This window comes from Diplotaxodon limnothrissa, linkage group LG12 (assembly GCF_057381915.1).
Source record: "Diplotaxodon limnothrissa isolate DT_005_m linkage group LG12, D_limnothrissa_male_GT1.1, whole genome shotgun sequence".
NCBI lineage: Eukaryota > Metazoa > Chordata > Actinopteri > Cichliformes > Cichlidae > Diplotaxodon > Diplotaxodon limnothrissa.
The window spans coordinates 6,809,645-6,830,579 of NC_140607.1; the positions used below are offsets into that span (position 1 = coordinate 6,809,645).

The following is a 20,935-nucleotide window of genomic DNA, read 5'->3' on the forward strand; positions in this document are numbered from 1 at the left end:
GCTACGTTTGTTTTACATGTTTGTTTGTTTGTTTTTATTTTTGTGGTCTGTTGCTTGTTGACTGTAAGGTACAGAGGGATCGTTGCATTATGGCTACTCCCTCTGACAGCTGGAATGTGTAACAGTGCCACAGTTAGGGTTTCTACACTGCCACCAGCTGCTTGTGCGTGCTGTGATGTCACTGTTTTTCACCGCTTGAGCGCAGCACAAACGGCATATCGATACTGACTGATCAACTTGATTTATTTGTGGCCTGTTGCCGTCTCATTGGGTGAAACTTTGGCCAATACAATCCGTTATTGTGTACGTATTGCAGTTCATTCCCTTTTCCAGTGGCGGCTTTTTTAAAAAATTTTTTATTTTTGCCACTTTCAAGTAAGTGTGTGTGTGTATTGGATTTAACGATAAAATATAAAAGCTGGGACTTCATTAAAGCTGGCTTCTTTTCTGATTTCACACACAATCTGGGGATGTTTAAGGACCACCACATTGTTTTTATTAAACCTGCCACACACGGACTCATGCTCTTGATCATTTCATAATCTGCAGACAGATTTTGGTGGAATAAAGTGGGCCTTTGAGTCAGCGATACGCTGCTAAGATGCATTTGTGGGAATTGTCTGGCTGTTTCATCCTCGTCTTTTCCACTTTTTCTTCCACTGTGCTGGGTTATTAAAGTTCACAGACAGATGGAAAATTAATCCACTCAGATTACCGGTGATTGTTCAGGTGAGAAGCCTTGTAGACAAAAGACTTGGATGGTGTTTGCACACATTCATTGTTTTGTTTCATGTCTACTCATAGGACAAAACAGCAATATGAACATTCATGCAGTAGTCAGTGTAGCAGGGATATGATCATGGAGAGTAAGAAACGCATACTATTTATATTATTTATATATAAATATATATTTATGTTGTCTGTGTGACAGCATGTCTCTATGCTAGCCATACAAATCAGCTGATACAGTAAACGACTGCTTTATTTCACCTTAAATTTCCTCTGAACTGATACCCCCCCCCCCCCCCCCCCCCTCCCCCTCCCCCAAGAAAAAGTTATATTTTTAAGCAATGCACTTTATTGCTACCCAGATCTAGATTGCGGCAATCAATTTATAAAAGGGTCCCCCTTTTTTCCCATAGGAGCCGTTGTGTAAACCCAGGCATGGCTTTGTGTTGTGTCATTCCATTCATGATTTCTGTGCTGCATCCAGCTACTCCGTCTTTCTGAAGATGTTTTATTTAAGCAAACCGTTTTGAAAGTTACTATATTATACATTTATTAAGAGGCTGTTTAGGAAGACTATTTTGAGTGTTCTTTAGTATTTTTCTTAGAGTAATATTGAAAGTATTATTATTATTATTGCCATATAGGAAAAAGTGCAGAGATGACAGAAAGGTGTTTTCTTGCTGTGGCTTTATTAGTACATTTGGGTGTTTTTATTTAACCTTTTCCCTGATAGCCATTGTATGTTCACTTCTGCGTGGAGTGTGACTTGAATCAGTGTGGAAACTCATTCTAGTAGGTTCCAGGTAGCTAGTGTCTCAGCAGAAATAGATATCTTGTGATTTTTGTTGGGTTTTTTTGTTTGTTTTTTTGAGCCTCACTGTCTCGTTGTCCTTCGACAGTTTTTAAGCCTGCAGCTCTGTACTGCCATTTCACTGCCTGGTGTTGCAGACGGCCACTAGAGAGAGCTGGAGCTCCTGTGCTGGGTGGATGGGTTTGACCCTTTCTGACTGCTGCTTGATACATTCCAGTAACCCCTGAAGTTGAGATTTGCTCACAAGCAGGTCATTTTTAAGAGATAATCATGCCACTTTCAGAGAGAAACCTGATTTTTGTTGTTGTTTTTTTTCCTTCTTCCCCTGTTTTCGGGCACCTACAGTTGGATACGCCTCTGTGCTACTTTTATCAAGACAGTGCCACTTTGCTTTTTTGCATCCTGCTCAGTCAGGAGTCTCTTTGAAATTAAAAAAAAAAAGGAATGTATGGGAGAGATGTGTCTGTCCCACATGCTGTGTAGACTCCCCTCCTGCCTTGTGTTATATTTTGTGGTTTGAAGTTATTATACAGCTATATGATTTCACTATATAATTATTCAAATGTGCAATGGTTTGTGTTGCGTTGTACATTGTCTAGAGAAAAGCTGTACTCTTTTTGATGCGGAAATGTGCTTTGTCTTGTTTCAGAGAAAATTAAAAGGTATTTAAAAAAAAAAAAAAAAAAGTGGTTACTGCGTGACTGGTTTCTTCCTTCTTGGGCTTCTTCCCCATTTAGTTGCATTTAGTTGACTTCCTTACACCCAGCTGTGTAATAGTTACTCCATCATTAAACAAGTGAGCATCAGTGCAGTCGGGAGTATTTTGTGGGCCACTGTGAGATGCCTAACCTTTCACCTTAGATGTAAAAATCAGCATTCACAACACCTCTGTAAATACTGACTTTTGCTTCAGTGAGGGCTGAGCTGTGAAGCAACATGCTCACTAAGGGAGTGACACCAAGAGGTACAAACCATTTCCTTTAAGAAGACGCCGGTGGCTTTTTTTTTTCTCCCCTCTTCTTCTTGTGACACCATCCAGCATTAGCCACTTGAAGAGTTCCCCACTACATGAAGCCCTGGAACTTTTTGCACCTTTTTAGTGAAACAACCTGGAAGCCATTTCTGCTGTAAGCTACCAGAACACGGAAGTAAAGGCAACCCGAGGGGACTCGTTGTGAACAGCTGAGAAAAAAAAAAAGAGAAGATTAACACACAGGAAGAAGGAAGTTTGATCTGCGAGATCTCCTCTTTCTCTCTGTGTGTGTGTGTGTGTGTTTGAGTGTGTGTATGCGTGTGTTTGTCTGTCTGTCTGTGTGTGTGTGCTCCGGCGAGGTGCATGTGCGAACTAAAACACTGACCCGTGGCATGAATGAAGGACAATGTCTCTGAAACTACCTCGCAACTGGGACTTCAGCACCCTCAAGGCAGAGACAGCTCGCATAGGTAAGCCAGTGGCCGTGCTGCGTTCACTGACAGCCAGAGCAGATGCAAGGATTTTACATTTCAAATTCTAGAAACGAAACAGTTTTGTTCTTATCTAATGACGTGTAAACTTTAAACTGACCAACTGACATTCCAAGAAATCAGGGATCACATTCACATTTACACCGCAAGATCTGTACCTTGTACAACAAAGATTTGTACCTCGTAGAAGAAAAAGTGGCCCTTTGATTTCTTTGCCTATAATTACATGTGGTATAACCAAAGAAGTCAAAGGTGGTTCATACTAGAAAACAAGCCGATAGCAAAGGCATAACAAGGGGGTTGTGTGGGTTTTTAAGCACAATGGCGAAGTTGACCACAGTTGCTTAACACCCCACTTTTTTTTGTTTTACACACCCCTCGTCGTAGACCATAGAATTCACGGTTTCAATTTACACAAAAAGCTTTAAGACTTTGCATCACCTCTCTTGAGGGCCTCAGAGTAGCCCCCAGCGGCTGACCAAACAACGCTAATGCAAGGATATATTTTTAAAGTGTACAGCGTGCTAGACCCACTGATACTGTGCTCAGCGGTGTTTGCACAGGGTGGAATCAGTGCAGTACTTAATGGTGTTTCCTCTCAGGTTTTCAAGGCACGACAGGTTAGCACAGACACTAGCAGTGACTAGATGAGTTTCTACAGTACAGTCGTAACCATAATTTTTTTAAACTCTAATCTTTTTTTTTTTCTTCTGCCATTGGTGTCAGCGTTGTTCAGTACTGTGGAAGGAAGTAGCTGCCTGAGCGGCATCTATTTTATCTGCCTCACATGGATATTAATATCCCAGACTTGCGCCAGTATGGAAGTAGAACTTCCTCAACTCTGGTGACCCTTCATGATTCTCCTCATGCTACCCTGAGATATCTTGTGTTAGGTAGTGGATGCTTCTTTTTCTTTTTGCTCTGGGACTAAAGTGATGCAGCCTTTCAACAGGAAACTGATGCAAGAGCTAAGTTCCTGTGGCTGTGTAACTTTGCCTACATACTGTATATGTAAGTGCAGGCTTGTATGATGTGCAAATGTCTGCACAGTCATACTGCATCTGTCCTTTCATAAAGTATTGTAAAGGTCGAACACACACCTTCAGAGTCAATGTTAATGATGAGGAATAAGGCATTTGACCCAAGTACTTACCAATCCTTTAACAAATGTCATATGTTGACATTTTTGAAGATGTTCTTATTTTACAGGATTAAATGAGAACATTGAACGCCTCTCTATTAAATATGAAGCTTCAGACTGAAGGTGTTTAACTTGTGTTACAAAGGAAGAACCTGCAGAGCCTCTGAAAGTCCTAAAGTACAGACATTTAAATTGGGCACCAGCAAGCTAAAACTGCATTGCATAACTTCTCTGTGTATGGTCTAAGGAGCTTGGAAAGAAAAGTGTCTGGACTTCTTTAAGTTGAGAGGTGAAACGTCTTCAAGCAACTTAAAGAAGTCCAGACACTTTTCTTTCCAAGCTCCTTAGACTACGATGACCTGGGTGACTGAGAACCTTCACAGACATATCCTCAGAGACATATAGTACTTTACCAAAAGTCTTTAGCCACCCCTTATTTCTTTGAATTTTGCAAGTAAAAGTGCAGTTCTGCTGAAAAATGTGCAAACATTACATAGATGTATACAGTTTGGCATGACTTTCACAATAGGCATCAACATAGCTTGAACTGTCTTAGGCAGCTTTCTAATTTTTTTTAAGCTGTCTTCAGGAATTCTCTAGTCTTCTTTAAGGACATTTAATGTTGGCTGCTTTTTGTTCTGCTCCCTACATAATTCCAAGGTCAAGATAATTCCACACTGATTCAATAATGTGGCCATCCGGGCACGGGGAGACCAATCCATGACTGATAGCGTCATGTTTGTAGCTAAAAGGACTTAGGGAATCACTTTGTTGGTGAAATATACTGTTTTGTGCCTGTCAGGGTGAGTTATCTTTGGCATTTGGCATATATTCAATAAAAAATGGGAACAAATCCTATGTTTCTGTGGCAGGCCTGCAGAGAAGTGCCTAAAGCAACATTTAAAATTGGTTCTGTTATATCTACACACAACTGTGGTTCATCCCTGGAATTAAGTTCCTTTTTTATGCTGGAATTACTTATAGGTCAGTGTTAAGTGGATTAAAAAATAGGTTCACGGACTGGACTCTAACGTCAGAGAGTTATTGCTCAAGACCAAATTACAAGGAAATTCAGCTCCTTGAAAATAGAATATAAAGAAATGAGATGAAGAAATGGGATGACTTAAGACTTCTGTACAGCACTGTAAATGATTTTTTAAAAATAATTCACTAATAATAAAAAAATTGTACCAGGGAATGAAATATCTCGTAGCTTGTGATCAAACCCTGACTTTAGAGGAACTTTGCAGAAAATAGCCAGTCAAGTTCTCTTAAACATAAATACTTTCACTAGCTCCATAATCCTCATTATATAACACAACAGTGATCTTTTTAAAGGTGGTTCTGTAATTGTACAACATTATAATTAGCAAGTTTGAAGGGTTTCATGTCTCTCTGTTGAGTATGAAGTTTAATTGAGAGCCAGTTAGCTTATTAGCATTAGCAAGCTTTGTTTGCTAATGCTTTGCCAGGATAAAGATTAGGGAAAAAGGTTAACCTGGCTCTACAGAGAGTTAAACTATAAATGTCACTGCTACACTGTAATATATCGGCATTTACAACAATTTCCAGTTTAACAAAAAAACAAGCAAACAAAGCCAGTTAAAAAAACATGATCTGGGACAGGCTAGCTTTTGTCCCATCTTCTGGTTTCATGCTTGGTGGTGTCTTACTTCTATTTAGCACAAAACTATAAGAATGAGATCAGTTTCCTCAGCTAGCTTATGGCAACAACATATAAAGTATTCTTTGAAAAGAATCAGGCTTTTAAAGTAAAATATTTATTGTAAGTATTTGTTTGGTCCTACTTTTATCCGGTCTGATCACAAGCCGTCATAAAACGAGGCTAGGCAACTACATTTATTGATGGTAGTCACATTTATACACTTGAGCAGAAATATGTAAATTGGTAAAATTACAATTATCAGTTCGATATGAAACTCTTCACAGTCTGTGTAAAACTGAGCATCATACTTCCCCGAGTCCATCTTGACTTGAAAGTGTTGGATTTATCGCAAATATCTTCTAAATAGTGGTTATTGGACACATCTCTGAGGTGCTGTGGAAATCTGGCTAGTCACGATATGAAGTGACATTAAAGGAACTTTATGTTTGTCAGCTGAGGGTGGGGTGTGACATCAGTCGATGTGTGTGGGCTCACATTTCCTCAACTTTAACTTTCCACTAATCAGGGTGGTGCTATTAAAATGAGACCAAAGGACTCTAAAGCTTGTAGGTGGAGACCTTCAAAGTGTACCAGGCCTCCGGCAATGATGTGGCTACTTCCTGTTTACCCCACTGTGGCCCTTCTCCTTCTCTTTTTACTCTGTCATCTTGCCTAACAAGACACAGAGAATTAAAGAAACACTGAGAAAATGGGCTCAGTCTCAGTCCAGCTATCTCTGGTCCTACCTCGCTGTCTGGGACTCAAACCGTCTGTGGTTTAGTCTGTGCTCACTAGGCCGCCTACACGTCACCTTTGTTCTTTCATCACTCCTCGTGCTCTCTAGTGTCACAGGTGATGTGACATTATCTGTCCATAACTTAACCACTAACCTTTCCATCATATTGTTTGGTGGTCAGTCTACTGCTATTTATGTTAGTACAATCACAGCTGCATTCATGCACCTTCCACAGGAAACTGGTCAGCTTAGACCAGCAGTTTCCTGTCAGCTTGAAACTCAATAGCTGAGGAACAAAAATAGTATACAGCGAGCTGCTGTCTCAGCCCTGATAGGCTGATGCATATTCATATCAAAAAAGAGGAAGTGCTCTGCTGAAGTTGAGTACCGCTGGTGTTTTGGTAATATTTCATCGCTCTGGCTGTGACACAGCACGCTGGGCGCTGTTGTTCTTGACGTTTTTACAAGCTGCCTCCTTGTGGTGTTTGGCAGCGCGGTCCAAGAGTGTGATACCTGGAGAGGGAGGCCCAGGCCAGGGCTCGCCGCGCTCCTACAGGTCCATGGAGAGGCCGCTGAAGGCCGGCTGGCTGAAGAAGCAACAGAGGTCTTTAGTGAAGAACTGGCAGCAGCGCTACTTTGTTCTGAGAGGAAGCACTTTGACTTACCACAAAGATGATAAGGAGACTACTGTCCAGGTAAGGCTGACCTTACCAGATTAATCCAGATTTTCAAAATTATTCATTTCTATATCCACTTTGGCCTTTGTTAGAATAAAATCACTTCCAAAACAAGTCATTCACATGTTATATATATTTATGTATTTAAAAGAAGTTCTTATGATGACAAGACATCAAAGTTATTTCCATGTCCCAGTTTCTTATTGAAGCTACGCTTCTTTTATGCAGTGGTTAAGCGTGGAGATAAGCACAGATAAAACCGAATCATCATTCCTGTCACATAAACTATTTTTGCAATAAATGCATTTATTCATAATTAAATGCACACGTTAGTAGAAGAATTCATCCGTTAATAAGAAATGTGTCTTTTATCAAGTCTAATTAAGACCACAAACTTACTGCTAGCTGTGTGGCTAACCTTACACATTTCCTGTAGAGAAAACAACTGATGCAGGAAGCCTCACATGAAAGACCTTCTGCCATTGAAAGAATTTTAATATTGCACATTTATGTTTGATTTAAAGCCACGTTTTGCATGTATACATCTGTAACGTTCATCTCTGAAAAAGCTAAGTTTTGTTGGTATGCTGTAGCTCTGTCTGGGCCAAAAAGCAAACCTTCAGAAAGATGATGCCATAAATAATTACATGTTTTATATTGTAATAGCCGGCTTAACCTGTACTGTAATCGCAAACGCTCAAAGAAATAAAAAAGATGCGAGAAAAAGTATCTTAAAAATTCCTTTAAAATGTCTTCCTTCCTTTGAGTTGCATAAAGAGGTTATTTATATTTATATATATATCAGTGCCTAAACGTAAAATGTTGCTCCGTTTATTTCTAATGTTTCAGCGTTAGCGTGCACATCACGCTATTACCAATGGAATCATTGGCTAAAAGCCAGCAGCCAACCAACGTCTGCTTGTCTGCCACAGTCAGCACTTTCCACTGATGTCCACTGATGTTGTAGTGTCCTGTGTGGGTGTGTCAGGGAAGTTCCAGATTTGGATGTTAGCTGAAATACCAGGCATCAGTTCCACTCGCAGCTCAGATGCTCAGGTTCTGTTTTATCTGCCTTCAAGTCAGAATCGCAAAGCTGACACTAAGTATGCCGTGTCTGATGGATGGATCGATAGCTGCTATGTTAGCAGAAAGAAGTGTGCACAGTCACGCTCTGCTCAGTGATAAAATAAAGACCTGCACTCCAAACCTCAACCCATTATTCTGATGCTTATCTACGTCTATCACTGCTTGTCATGCAATTGAAAAGACTCATTTGCATTCTCATTTCAATAGTTACATTATGGTATTTTGCAAAGGTGCATGATTAAATTACTCATCACCGTCTATAGCAATTGAAAACTACTATACTGCTTAAAATCCTACTGGAATTGAACTTCTTAATAAGGTAGTTGAGTCGACTTAATGAGCACTTTGTAACTTAACCGTAACTACATGTTGGTATTCATTATAAAATGAAGGCAAGCAAATTGTTATTATTGTCTGAGCTCTGAAAACGTAGTTTTGTTTGCAGCGAAACTGGTGTAGCAAAAAGTGGTCAAAGTTATCAACCATATCAAGGTGTGAAACAAGAAGAAACAAAGCAGCGTTTTATTTCCTTAGATATAAAATGTAATTAGGACTGCATGTTGCCAGCTGTAGCTGCTCCTAACCTCTTCTGTTGTAAGTGATTTGTCTCCTGCAAAAGCACAAAATTGAGGATTTACTCCAAAAGCCTTCCAAAAGCCTTCTGTTTTAATAATGTTTTAGTTTTAATACTTAGGGGGGTTGAGGGTAATGGTAGATAGAGGAAGTGAAAACAGAGGCTAGGGCTGTTAGTTCTCTGTCATAAACAGTGAACATTAATGCATCTTAAACTACATCAGCTTGTAAGCATTTAAATAGTAATAATAAGCAACAAAAGCACCTGTTTAGGCCTTCCCACTGCACACACAGCATGAATACCAACTGCTTGTTAAAGGGTAAATGTAAGTATGTGTGTGAATTGTGCTGGTTGGTTCTTGGCAATGAAGGACTTTACAATTCTGAGTGTGTTTGTGCTTATGTGATCTGGCCTGCAGGGAGTCATCCAGCTGCGCTTCAGTAAAGTTAACGAACTCCCCCCGAATTCAGATGACCCTGGAAAGTACCTCTTTGAGATCATACCACGTAAGTAACACACTCAACACTCACAATTGAGACCTTACATGATATTTTTACTCCAAGACCTAAAGAGGATTTTTTTTTTTTTAGGGGAATCCCTTCATTGTCATTGGACAGCAGAAACCTTTTTATATTTCCTGTTATATTTCTTGTTTCCTGTCTGTTTGACAGGCTCAACTGGAGACAGAGAGCGATGTCCCCATGTGTTGATGGCAAACTCCCAGAGTGACATGGAGGAGTGGGTGCGCACCTTGCGCAGAGTCATCGGAGCGCCAACAAGTGGAGGTTCAGTAAAATCTGTCAAAGATTATTAAACTGAAACAATCCTGTTTGACTAATGAAATTAAAAACTTGGACGTTGTCGGCAAATTCAGCTGAGATAAGTGGACTAACGGTGCTCTCATATTTGACCTTTGACAACGTGATGCTACAGTCAGCTGCTGTTTAGCTTAGCTAATCAAAAGGAATGGAAACAGAGGAAAACAGCTAGCCTGGCACCGTCCAAAAGTAAAACACTTAATCGAACAAAAAAACGAAAAAAACATCCATGTCAGCAAGGCTTTGCTAAGCTTCGTGTAAAAGAGGAAGTCATCAATCTAGCTAGTAGTCAAAACATATTACCTACCCATAAAAACACAATATTTCAAAATATTTGAATCAGAATCAGAATACTTTATTGGAAATTATTTTCCATTACAGTGCTGCATTATAAACAAACATTAACAAAGACAGACAGTACACTAACTAAGAATAGCACAATATAAACAAGCATATATATACATAAAAGTCACTTATTAATTAATAGCTGAAAAAACATTTGCTATAACAACGTGATATTTATTTTAAGGTCTTGTATTAGTAGTGTTTGAAGGTAGATTAGCCGAGGCTAGAGCCTAGCATCAGACAGAATCAAACTAGCTGTTTTCTCATGTCAGTCAGTAAATCCTTGCGGTTTTGACAGAAACCTTGAAAATGGGAAACATTTTAAAGCATTATGTTTGTTGCCAATGGTTCTCTGCATTCTTGTGTTCATGAAATATGAAGCTCACAAACTGAAAAAAGCTTTGTCAGACTAAAATAACACAGCAATGGTCAATCTTTAGTTCCCCAAGCTATGGATGCCAAATCCAAAAGGGTAAACTCACCGAGGATAACAGAGAAGTCAGTATTGCTGGGGCAGTTTTGCTTGCGTTTGACTTACTATTACACTTCATCTGCAGTAACAAATAGTAATAATGAAAGTCATTTTCAGAGCAAGTGCACTGCGTTTTCTGACAAGTATCCATGTGGGGCTAAAAGAAAGAGAACAGCCAGCATGACAGTTGCTAAATCGAGGACATCCACTCAGAGTTACACAATTTCTCGGTTTCATTTGACAAACTAGGCCATTTTTAATTTGATTCACTTGCACAATTTCAGGTTCAAAGGGCCATGCATAGCTTCATAGCCACTCTGAAGGAGGCTGATGCATGCTAATAGACAATTGTTTACCTTGATTTCACAGTTCCTATATTTTATGGTGAAAGATAATTGTAAAAATTAAGCAATTATAAGATAAGATCATCTTTATGATTAAAAGATATATATAGTATATGCAATGTAGTGTCAAATGGGGTCAGATGAGTGTATAGAGACCTGCTGTAGTAAAGTTCAAAGTGGGGACAGATCATATGTTCTTCAGAGAAGACACATTTGACGCTTGTAGAAGGTTTAGTTGCAGCTGTAGAAGCTGTATCACTTTCTAGAAGGGTGTGGGTAAAAGAAAAGGAATGACCAGGCTGAGAGGAATCATTGACTACTGCAGGCTTTCTGCTGGAGTCTGCCAGTGTAGATGTTCGTGATGGGGGCTTAGTGTGCTTCTGCTTCTCTCACCACCCGCTGCAGGTTTTTTCTGTCCTCCACTATACAACAGTAGGTCAGGAGGCAGTTTTAGTTATCTTAGTTCTATAATTTCACCACAACAAAGTGTGATATTATTTCAATGACAGTTCAAATACCAAATATCCATAAATATCCTACTGTAGAGTAGTCATGTTATTAATAAAGGTCTACACATTTATATCTGTGAGTGATATTCACAGGCTAATTTTACTTAACAGCTTCATTAGTAGGCAAAAATATTGTTGCAGCTCAATCCAGATTTTTAGAGCCAAAAGATTATAGTGGTGTAATTTAAAATGCAGTAATATTGGGTTTTTCTGCTGGTCTTTAACCTTCCCAGTATAAAGTCTGTGTGATGTGTCAAGTCATATCATGTTAGTGTGAAAACTGAGCAGCTCATATTTGAGTGCATTCACGCTTGTGAGCTGGAAACTCCTGTACTCGAAACTATGGAGTATTTCTAGTAATGTGTTTGAAACAGATTATTTCCTGCTGTGTGCAAATTTAAAGAAAACTGATGTCAAAAATAAATGTTTTTTTAAGAAATGTAAAGAAATGAGAATTGTTCTCTCGATATAAATGTTTTTATTCAACCAAATCGAGTGATTAAGCATTAAGCATTGCCCTACAATCACCTGTTCACTAACATGAAAAGGGACAATAGCTGTTTTATAAATCATTTATCTAACTATGCCAAATATCTTTGCTCTCCGTATGTCTGCAGTGTTTGGAAAGAGTCTCATGGACACTGTGACATATGAGCAGCGCTTCGGACCTCAAATGGTCCCAATCCTGGTGCAGAAGTGCGTGGAGTTCATCAAAGAACATGGGCTGGACGAAGAGGGGATCTTCCGCCTCCCTGGTCAGGATAATGCTGTCAAACAGTTCAGAGATGCCTTTGATGCAGGAGAGAGGCCCTCCTTCCCCAGGTAATGACCTCACTATTCTCTCTATAGTCATTTAAGACATGGGAGATATGAGATTATCATTGCATCTGACCCTGGAAAACTGAGCACATCTTCGAGCTTCCATAGGAATTATGGGGTAGGATGAGTGGCAGCCAGGTGCTGCTAATCAAATGAACTTGATTAGGCAAGGCAAGGCAAGGCAAATTTATTTGTATAGCACAATTCAACAACAAGGTGATTCAAAGTGCTTTACAGAGACATTAGAAACAAAAACAAATAAAAAGCATGATTTACAATTGATTAAAACAAGCAAACAAACAAACTAACTAAACACACATATTTCACACCTGTTCGCGCGATCTGAACCCTTATCGTAAGGGGAGCTACCAGTCCTTCTGTGGACGAGCTACTTTCTATTTTAAATTCCCTGAATTTAAAATACTCTCTAGACCCAGTCTAGACCCAGTTGGGGAGCTACCCAGAGCTCTAAACCCACTTAACAAACAAACAAACAAACAAACAAACAAACAAACAAACAAACAAACAAACAAACAAACAAACAAAACAGTATATAAAATCAAAACAGATAAAATCAGAAATAGATAAGATCAGTAGTTAGTGTAAGTTTTGACATTTAAGCTTAAAGTGTGGATTTGGTGCTTTATTCAAATGCAGCTGAGAACAGGTGAGTCTTCAACCTGGATTTAAATAAACTGAGTGTTTCAGCTGATCTGAGGCTTTCTGGGAGTTTGTTCCAGATATAAGGAGCATAAAAGCTGAATGCAGCTTCTCCGTGTCTGGTTCTGACTCTGGGAACTGATAAAAGACCGGATCCAGATGACCTGAGGGATCTGGAAGGTTCATACTGGGTCAGGAGGTCACTGATGTATTTTGGTCCTAAACCATTCAGAGCTTTATAGACCAGCATCAGAACTTTAAAGTCTATCCTCTGACGGACAGGCAGCCAGTGTAAGGACCTCAGAGCTGGACTGATGTGGTCCACTTTTTTGGTCTTAGTGAGGACTCGAGCAGCAGAGTTCTGAATGAGCTGTAGTTGTCTGACTGATTTTTTAGGTAGACCTGTAAAGATGCTGTTACAGTAATCAAGCCTACTAAAGATGAATGCATGGACTAGTTTTTCCAGGTCCTGTTGAGACATCAGATCTTTTATCCTTGAAATATTCTTGAGGTGATAGTAAGCTGATTTTGTTATTGTCTTAATGTGTTTTTCTAAGTTTAGGTCTGCATCCATCACTACACCCAAATTTCTCGCCTGGTTTGTGGTTTTTAGATGTATAGATTGAAGTTCTCTGGTGACCTGTAATCGTTTTTCTTTGGCGCCAAAGACTATTACTTCAGTTTTGTTTTTGTTTAGTTGGAGAAAATTGTGGCACAACCAGTCATTAATTTCCTCAATGCATTTACCAAGAGCCTGTACAGGGCCTCGGTCTCCTGGTGACATTGTGATATATATTTGTGTGTCATCTGCATAGCTGTGGTAGTTTATTTTGTTGTTCTTTATAATCTGTGCCAGTGGGAGCATGTAGATGTTAAACAGAAGGGGTCCCAAGATGGAACCTTGGGGAACTCCACATGTGATACTTGTCTGCTCGGATGTGAAGTTACCTATTGATACAAAGTATTTTCTGTTTTCTAAGTATGTTTTGAACCAGTTTAGTACAGTTCCTGAGAGACCTGCCCAGTTCTCCAGTCGTTTGAGTAATATGTTGTGGTCAACTGTATCAAATGCTGCACTGAGATCCAGTAAAACTAGGACTGACATTTTTCCACTGTCTGTGTTCAGACATATGTCATTAAACACTTTTGTCAGAGCGGTTTCAGTGCTGTGGTTCTGTCTAAAACCTGACTGGAAGGCATCGTAGCAATTATTCTGTTTTAAGAAGTAATTGAGCTGTTGAGAAACTGCTTTTTCAATGATCTTACTTAAAAATGGGAGATTTGATTAACTGATTATCAGCAAGTGTGTGCACATCTATAAATGCAGAAACTTTCGAGCATTCAGGTGTGTTAACACAATACCACAATCTTCCCAGGACTAAAGCGAATAATGGCCCGATTGTATTGGCCGGATGTGCACCAATGGTGCGGGTCCTGCCCTGAGTGTCAGCTGGTGAACCTACATCTCGGTCTCTACAGGCCTCAGTTAGCATATTATATGTTGAGAACACAACATAACGAGTATGGCTGCTTGAAAGTGTTCTCAGGAGAAAGCCTCTTCTCTCTAAAAAGTCCTCGGTAGCACAGCCCAGCTTTGCAAAGTTGCATCTGAAACAACCACTTCTGCAACAATGTGGAGATGTTTGGCCATGTTTGGTGGAGGGGTGATGACTTGGGCTTGTTTTATTGCCACTTGTCCTGGGCACCTTGCAGTCATTGAGTCAACCATAGTCTCCTCTGTATACCAAAGTATTCTAGAGCAGCAGGTAAAACAGAAAAGAATGAAGCAAAGTGGCAAAGACCAGATCTCAACACTACTGAAATGCTTGGCAGGACCTTAACAGAGCTGTGCATAAACGAATACCCACAAACCTTAATGAAGTTAAACAATGTAGTAAAGAAGAGTGGCCAAAATGTCTTCACAATGATGTGAAAGATTGATAAATTACTTCATGTTTTGCTACTATATAAGCTAATGAATCATTGGGTGCATTTAGCTCATCACAGCAGTCCCGTGAAAAGGACAGCAGCATGAATTTCATATAGAATTCACAGGAAATAGTGAGTGTAAAGTTGTTATGGCACGAATTAATTATCACATCTTAAAGAAGCTTTAAGACGCAGTAAATGTGCTTCAAACAAATTTAGCTGTCTCGATAAGAGCCACTTCCATAAAAGGAGACGAATATCCTAACCTCAATCAATCAACAGCATCAGCTCTTTTTTTTTTCTTCTTCTTCTGAGAAAGCAAGGAGAGATGAGAGAGATGTAGTGAGAAGTTGATAGATTTGTGTCTGCTCAGAGCTGAGGGTGATACCACATCCTGTTCTGGCAGGCACAGGGGAGGACGCCTTTATTACTCAACATCACAAGCTCCTCCGACAGAAAACTGTAGATGAAAACATCCATTTAACTTAACTTGCTTGTTTGTCTGTAATCTAATGTGAGTAGAGTCAGGGAACATGAGTTTTGAGCCAACCGACAGATACTTTGCAACAAAAATCAAAGGCAAGGCCTCGAGTTTCCCTCTTGAACTGCACTCTTGTCACAGTTACAACAGCAAACTCCGTACAAGAGACCCAGACCCTGTTTATGCTACACACCACCATGTCAAGATTATTTGTCCGTCCAAGAAAATATTTACACATATCTTAGTGTGATTGAAAGCATAATTGTGCAAAGCCTTTCATGATGTGCAGATAAACTCAAGAGCTTCCACACCAGTCAGCCAATCTGCATGCCTATGGTTTATTCTCGCTGGGTAATGAGTATCGTTTAAATTGCCACAGCGACACAGATGTCCACACGGTGGCGTCACTACTCAAGCTGTACCTGCGGGAGCTGCCTGAACCTGTGGTCCCCTGGAGTCAGTACCAAGACTTCCTGGACTGTACCAACCTCCTGGACTCCACCAGCTCTGAGGTGCACTTAATTTAAACACACTGCAAGATGAATACAGAGCTGAGCGTACATGTGGACAAGAAGTGGATATCCTCTGATGTTTTGAGCGTATGTATCCTTTAAACTGGTTGCTTGCATGTGTTTTCAGGGCTGGGAGAGGTTGAACAAAGAAATTGCTCTGCTCCCCAGAGTAAACTACAATCTTCTCAGCTACGTTTGTCGGTGAGTAGATGCTGAAGGACGTCATTACATCCAAACTTGAAAATAACTTAATATGTTTAAAAGAAAGACACCCGTACATCTACCAGATCCTACAGAGACCCTCTGGTCCATCACCCCAGTGTTGTTTTGAGATCAGCCTCTTGGTCTGAGACATACTATCCTGTGTCTGGTTACGTGTCCTGTTGTTTTTCAGGTTCTTGTTTGAGGTACAGCTACACTCTAAGGTGAATAAGATGAACGTGGAGAACTTGGCAACTGTGATGGGCATCAACCTGCTGAAACCTCAGATAGAAGATCCTATCACTGTGATGAAGGGTGAGGACACACAGCTCACTGATGTACCTGTTTTGGTTCATCTTAAAAGACCCCAGTTTCAGCTGTGTTTCTGTTAGATATATTAGGCAACAACAAGAGACAACAACAGTGTGTTTGCTCAGATAAACCAGTCTTGGTGTACCATTTAGATACTTTTGTAATATTTAGCACATCTACTTCCAAGTAGATTCTACCTCTGCTTGTTTTCGGCTCCTTTTTTCAGCCAGTGATCTCATGTCTCTGTAACGATCTGTCTGAATTGCATAAACCCATCCAAGTAAATATTGAAGACTGAAGAAAGTGTATCAAAAATGAGAATAAAAGCCAAAAGATAAGAGCTTTTGATCATAATCTTTTCACATTTCTGTTCTTCACAGCGACTCCTCAGATCCAGAAGCTGATGACGGTGATGATCAGACGACATGAGACTCTGTTTCCTCTTTCCAAAGATGTGCTTCCCCCCTCTCCTTCAAACAAGGCAGAGAGCCAGAAGAATGCTCCCCGAAGCTTTGTGGGCTGGGAGTCTGCAGAGGTACGAGCATTTAGCCGCACATTAGGCTTTTGCAACGAGCTTGTTAGTGTGTCAAAATGACTCGTTATTTTACTGAAATTTGAATTTATAAAATATTTAAACTAGCTTTTTCATAAGAATTTATATATGTGACAAACAACAGAGCTAGTTTATTAACAAAAGTGGCTACAGAACAATGGCAATTACCAGGTGGCTGGTTGATGTTGGGAAATACTTGACACGTGACATCGATATGATAAACATACGAGTGGATCCAGGAGATTGTTCATGTAGTACAGTGATTATTTGGCACAGCTACTCCACACTGTGAAGAAACCCTGGGACCAGGAGGAGAGACTGGGAGGATCAGGAAGAATAGCTGGCTTCAAAATCTGCCAAATCAAACACACAGATCTGTCCTCTGTGGTGGCCTCTTGTGAATAAGGGAGCAGCTGAAAGAAGCTTTATGTCAAATAAGTACACAAGGATCGTGGTGATGCGGTAATGGTTGAGCTGTTGAGGTGACAGGACATACATGTTTGTACCTTAAACAAAGCTGGGCTAGCTCGCCATTCTCTTTTTAGTTTTCCAGTCTTCTCATGTAAAGAACAAAGAAACAAAGAAACAGTGGAATTCCACTGTCCACATCTTATGTGTTCATATGTGTTTAATGTGTATGTATTTGGTTTGATGGGACTTATTCTCTTCATTCTCTGCTCTATATGTTATTGTTGGACACTGCTAGGGTAGCTTTGCATGATTAACTGATCAGAATAATCCTCGTCTCTCTCATGCATGACTTTGGTGAGGCCTTACATTGTCTGGACTTTCTTCTTCTGTCTTTGCTCCTTTTCCTCTTAATTTAAGTCAGCTTTCTCTTGATTGGCTGCCCCTCGTGAACAACAGGTTTAAACAGGAAACGAGTTAAAGCCTGAGCTGTGTGCTTGAGAGGATCATGTTAGGGATGCTGTCACTGTCACTGAGATCATATAGAACAAAGAGCAGAAAACTTAGGATTAGTTGTGCTTTAAGGCGGAACTAATGGGGCTCCTAATGAATAAATAAATAAATAATGCAGATGGAGACGTCCAGATCGACTCTGGTGTTAATTCCTGTGTCTTTGTATGACATGTAAGACTGTGACTGTTATTATGCTAATGGTTACTAATGGTCTTCTTATTGGTAAATTGACCGAGAGGTAGAGTACTTTTGCTACATGGATACATTTGAGGATGATAATAGCTTAATAAGAAATTTAGGCCTATGTTGTCAGCAAATAGCAAATCTCTGTATGTGTAATCAGTCTGTGTTCTCTGTGTTTGTGTTAGATGGGTGACGCATGTCTGTCTGAGTCTCCGGAGGAGGAGGACAATGACAGTCCGGGTCCACTCAGGGGAGACCACAGCCCCAAAACCTCGCTGCAGGAACCTCTGTCTCCTTCTGTAGATGACTGGCTCGGAAGCCCCCGCAAACGCACCCAAACCCTCCCCACCTTCAACTGCCCGCTCACCGGGATGGCAGCCAAGACCGAAGCCCTCAACAGGTGGAGTCGGATCCAGGAAAGCACAGACGAGAAGAGCGGCACGCTGTCAGAGGACATTTTTAAAATCCTAGACCTGCGAACGTCAGGATCATTTTTCGGGGGGTCTACAATGAGTAACAAAGAGGAGGAGGACAGATTGACCACTCGGAGGGGGAGTGAGAATTTAGTTTCTTCCACTTCTGTGCCGCAAACCCCTGAAAGTGACTTCCAGTATCCCCGGATGCTCTCTAATAAGAAGAGTGTAGACACCACGCCAGTGAGCAGTCCTCCTCCACAGGTCAACAGCATGCCAGAGCTGAAGAAAGACCCCGGGCAGCCACTTCTAGACAGGTGAGATTAGCAAAAGAGTCACATGGACACCCTGACCCACCATTTCAGCCATTAAACACTAATTTTCCTAAAATAAAATGTTTTAGAAATACTGAAATGAAATGCTCAATTTCTACCCCGAAACTGTAGAGTGTAGATGTGCTGTTGCAGAACACTTAGAGCCTGGATTCAATGTGAGAGAATCTTATATGAGCAAAGCAGACCCTGGAGTATAATAAACATAAATTGAACTAGATTCCTGGAAACTTAAAATGAGTTTATTTATACTGGAAACAAGTCCATGTGTTCACACAAAACTGACGTGAGTTATTTGGAGGGAAAACTGCCGGTGCAGAAACTCTTCCTGGCACAGCTTAGCTTTTCCTTTGCCTTTCTTACTGCACATGTGAACCTGTTTATGTCTGTCATTGCCTCTTGCAGTTTGCAGCAGGAGAACAAGGAACTGAAGGCCACCGTGGCAGAGCTCCAGTCGGCCCTGGAGGCTGAACGCCGCCGTGTGGCCGCTCTGGAGATCTGCCTAAAAAATGCAGAACGCAGCAGAGACGAGGCCCAGAGACGCAACGGCGAGCTGCAAAGAGACATTCAGCAGTTCCTCATGAGAGAGAAAGCTCCTACTTAAACGTAATTCTGAGATTCACTTACATGTGGGTTTATGATCCTGTTAACAAGGGAAGCCTCATCCATTAACACGGGAACTGGGAGTCACCGTTTGGTCCTATAGATAAATTATTGACTATTATATTTGTGTTTATTTTAAGGACATGTTTGATCCTCCCGTTTGCAACAGTCACATCACTGTATGAATTGCCTTCATTTGGTGTAACTGTCATACAGAACACATTTACATGAATTACTTGCATGGAAATCTAGGGTCAGGCATCAACTCTGCTCAAACCCTTTGATCCGAGGATAATGGGACTTTAACTAATATGAATGTTAGAGAGTACAAAGAGTGTGTGTCATTCAAACATGTTTCATTTCAGTGGTAAATTAATAAAGTTGCACAAATTGAAATGTGTCTGTCGATGCGCAAAATGATCTTACAGCTCATTCAAGCTTTTTTGTACCAATATGTGTTGTGTTACCCCCACAGTTCAAACAAATTAATAACAGAAAACAGAAAAAAAATCTTTCTTGAGGAAAGTTAAGGAACATCGGGACAGATACATGGCTGAAAAAGTTATGTGAACTTCAAAAAGGTGTCAATCCCGAGACTCTGTAACTCCCATTAAAACCTCTAAGGTCTGTTTAGCTAACTCCGCCCTTCATCAGCACAGTACAGGAGGTTAGGTTTCATCTAACTCTCCGTCAAAAGGGGTTAAAAATGGGGGCGTGGCTGCTTTAACTGGCACACCGGATGGTACAAACAGATGCAGCCAATAGGTAGGCGATCATAACATCACTCGGGCCAAGAGAGGACTGGACGATGTTATGAAACAAAAGATGGCTACATCCATCTTTAATATACAAGCTATGAGAGAAGCAAACTGTTCAAGCCTATCCTAGCAGTCATCAGTCTATTGCAGGGCCAGACAATCGAAACAGACAACCATTTCTGCTCATATTCACACCCACGGTCAATTTAGCGTATCCCCACGCTTGTGTTTTGACTGTGGGAGGAACCTAGATAACCACAGTCAAACTAGGCCCAGCAATGAATTTGTCTTCTGTGCTGTGGTCCATTCTGGGTCTATGAACAAATATCAGAAATTATTCTTTGGTCCCAGTTTGGATTTGTGTTTGCCTGAGAGCAGCAGATTCTGGTGGAAACAGCCCCAGCCTTCCAGTTATTAATAACAGGTACTGGAATATCCACTAAAACCCCACAATATCATGACAGAAGCGCGGGGAAAGGTTAGGTGAATATCCAGACCTTTCCCTCAGGAGTTGGCGAAGACAATGGGTCTTCGGCAACTCTGGGTCCTCCTGGATGTGTTTGAAAATGGTGACTTAGTCAATGTTTTGTCAACGATGTCTCCATGTAGTCAAAAATGATTATGTACTACTTTAAAAACAGTAAAAATAATAAGTTTTACAGCAGAGGTTTTGTGGTGAAAATTGTGTTGATTTTCAATAGTCGTAAAAGGATAACACTGGGGAGTGAACACACAGATGGAAATCATTAAAATTCAGAAACAGGATATCAGGACTTAATATCTGCTTCCTATAAGGTTTGGTCCAAAAATAGCAACTGTGCGCTCCCTAAATCCTCAGTTGTTACACTCTTGGGCCGATAATGGAGACCATATGGAGGGGCCTGAC

At 40.5% G+C, this 20,935-nt stretch overlaps 1 protein-coding gene across 1 annotated transcript; it reads left to right on the top strand.

Annotated features, from left to right (window-relative positions):
• Positions 1-2,919: 2,919 nt before the first annotated feature.
• arhgap25 (Rho GTPase activating protein 25) lies at positions 2,920-19,292 on the top strand. Its single transcript, XM_085367857.1, has 11 exons — positions 2,920-2,983; positions 7,040-7,242; positions 9,303-9,390; positions 9,556-9,669; positions 11,990-12,194; positions 15,641-15,773; positions 15,901-15,974; positions 16,168-16,289; positions 16,667-16,821; positions 18,129-18,673; positions 19,094-19,292. The coding sequence occupies exons 1-11, from the start codon at positions 2,920-2,922 to the stop codon at positions 19,290-19,292; spliced, it is 1,902 nt and encodes a 633-aa protein (XP_085223983.1).
• Positions 19,293-20,935: the final 1,643 nt, after the last annotated feature.

What these genes read in the sequence shown, in the direction of transcription:
- arhgap25 (XM_085367857.1), top strand. Translation starts at nt 2,920, where the DNA reads ATGTCTCTGAAACTACCTCGCAACTGGGACTTCAGCACCCTCAAGGCA. An exon ending in GAGAGGCCCTCCTTCCCCAG is followed by an intron (nt 12,195 to 15,640) that starts GTAATGACCTCA and finishes AAATTGCCACAG; the next exon opens with CGACACAGATGTCCACACGG. An exon ending in TGGACTCCACCAGCTCTGAG is followed by an intron (nt 15,774 to 15,900) that starts GTGCACTTAATT and finishes ATGTGTTTTCAG; the next exon opens with GGCTGGGAGAGGTTGAACAA.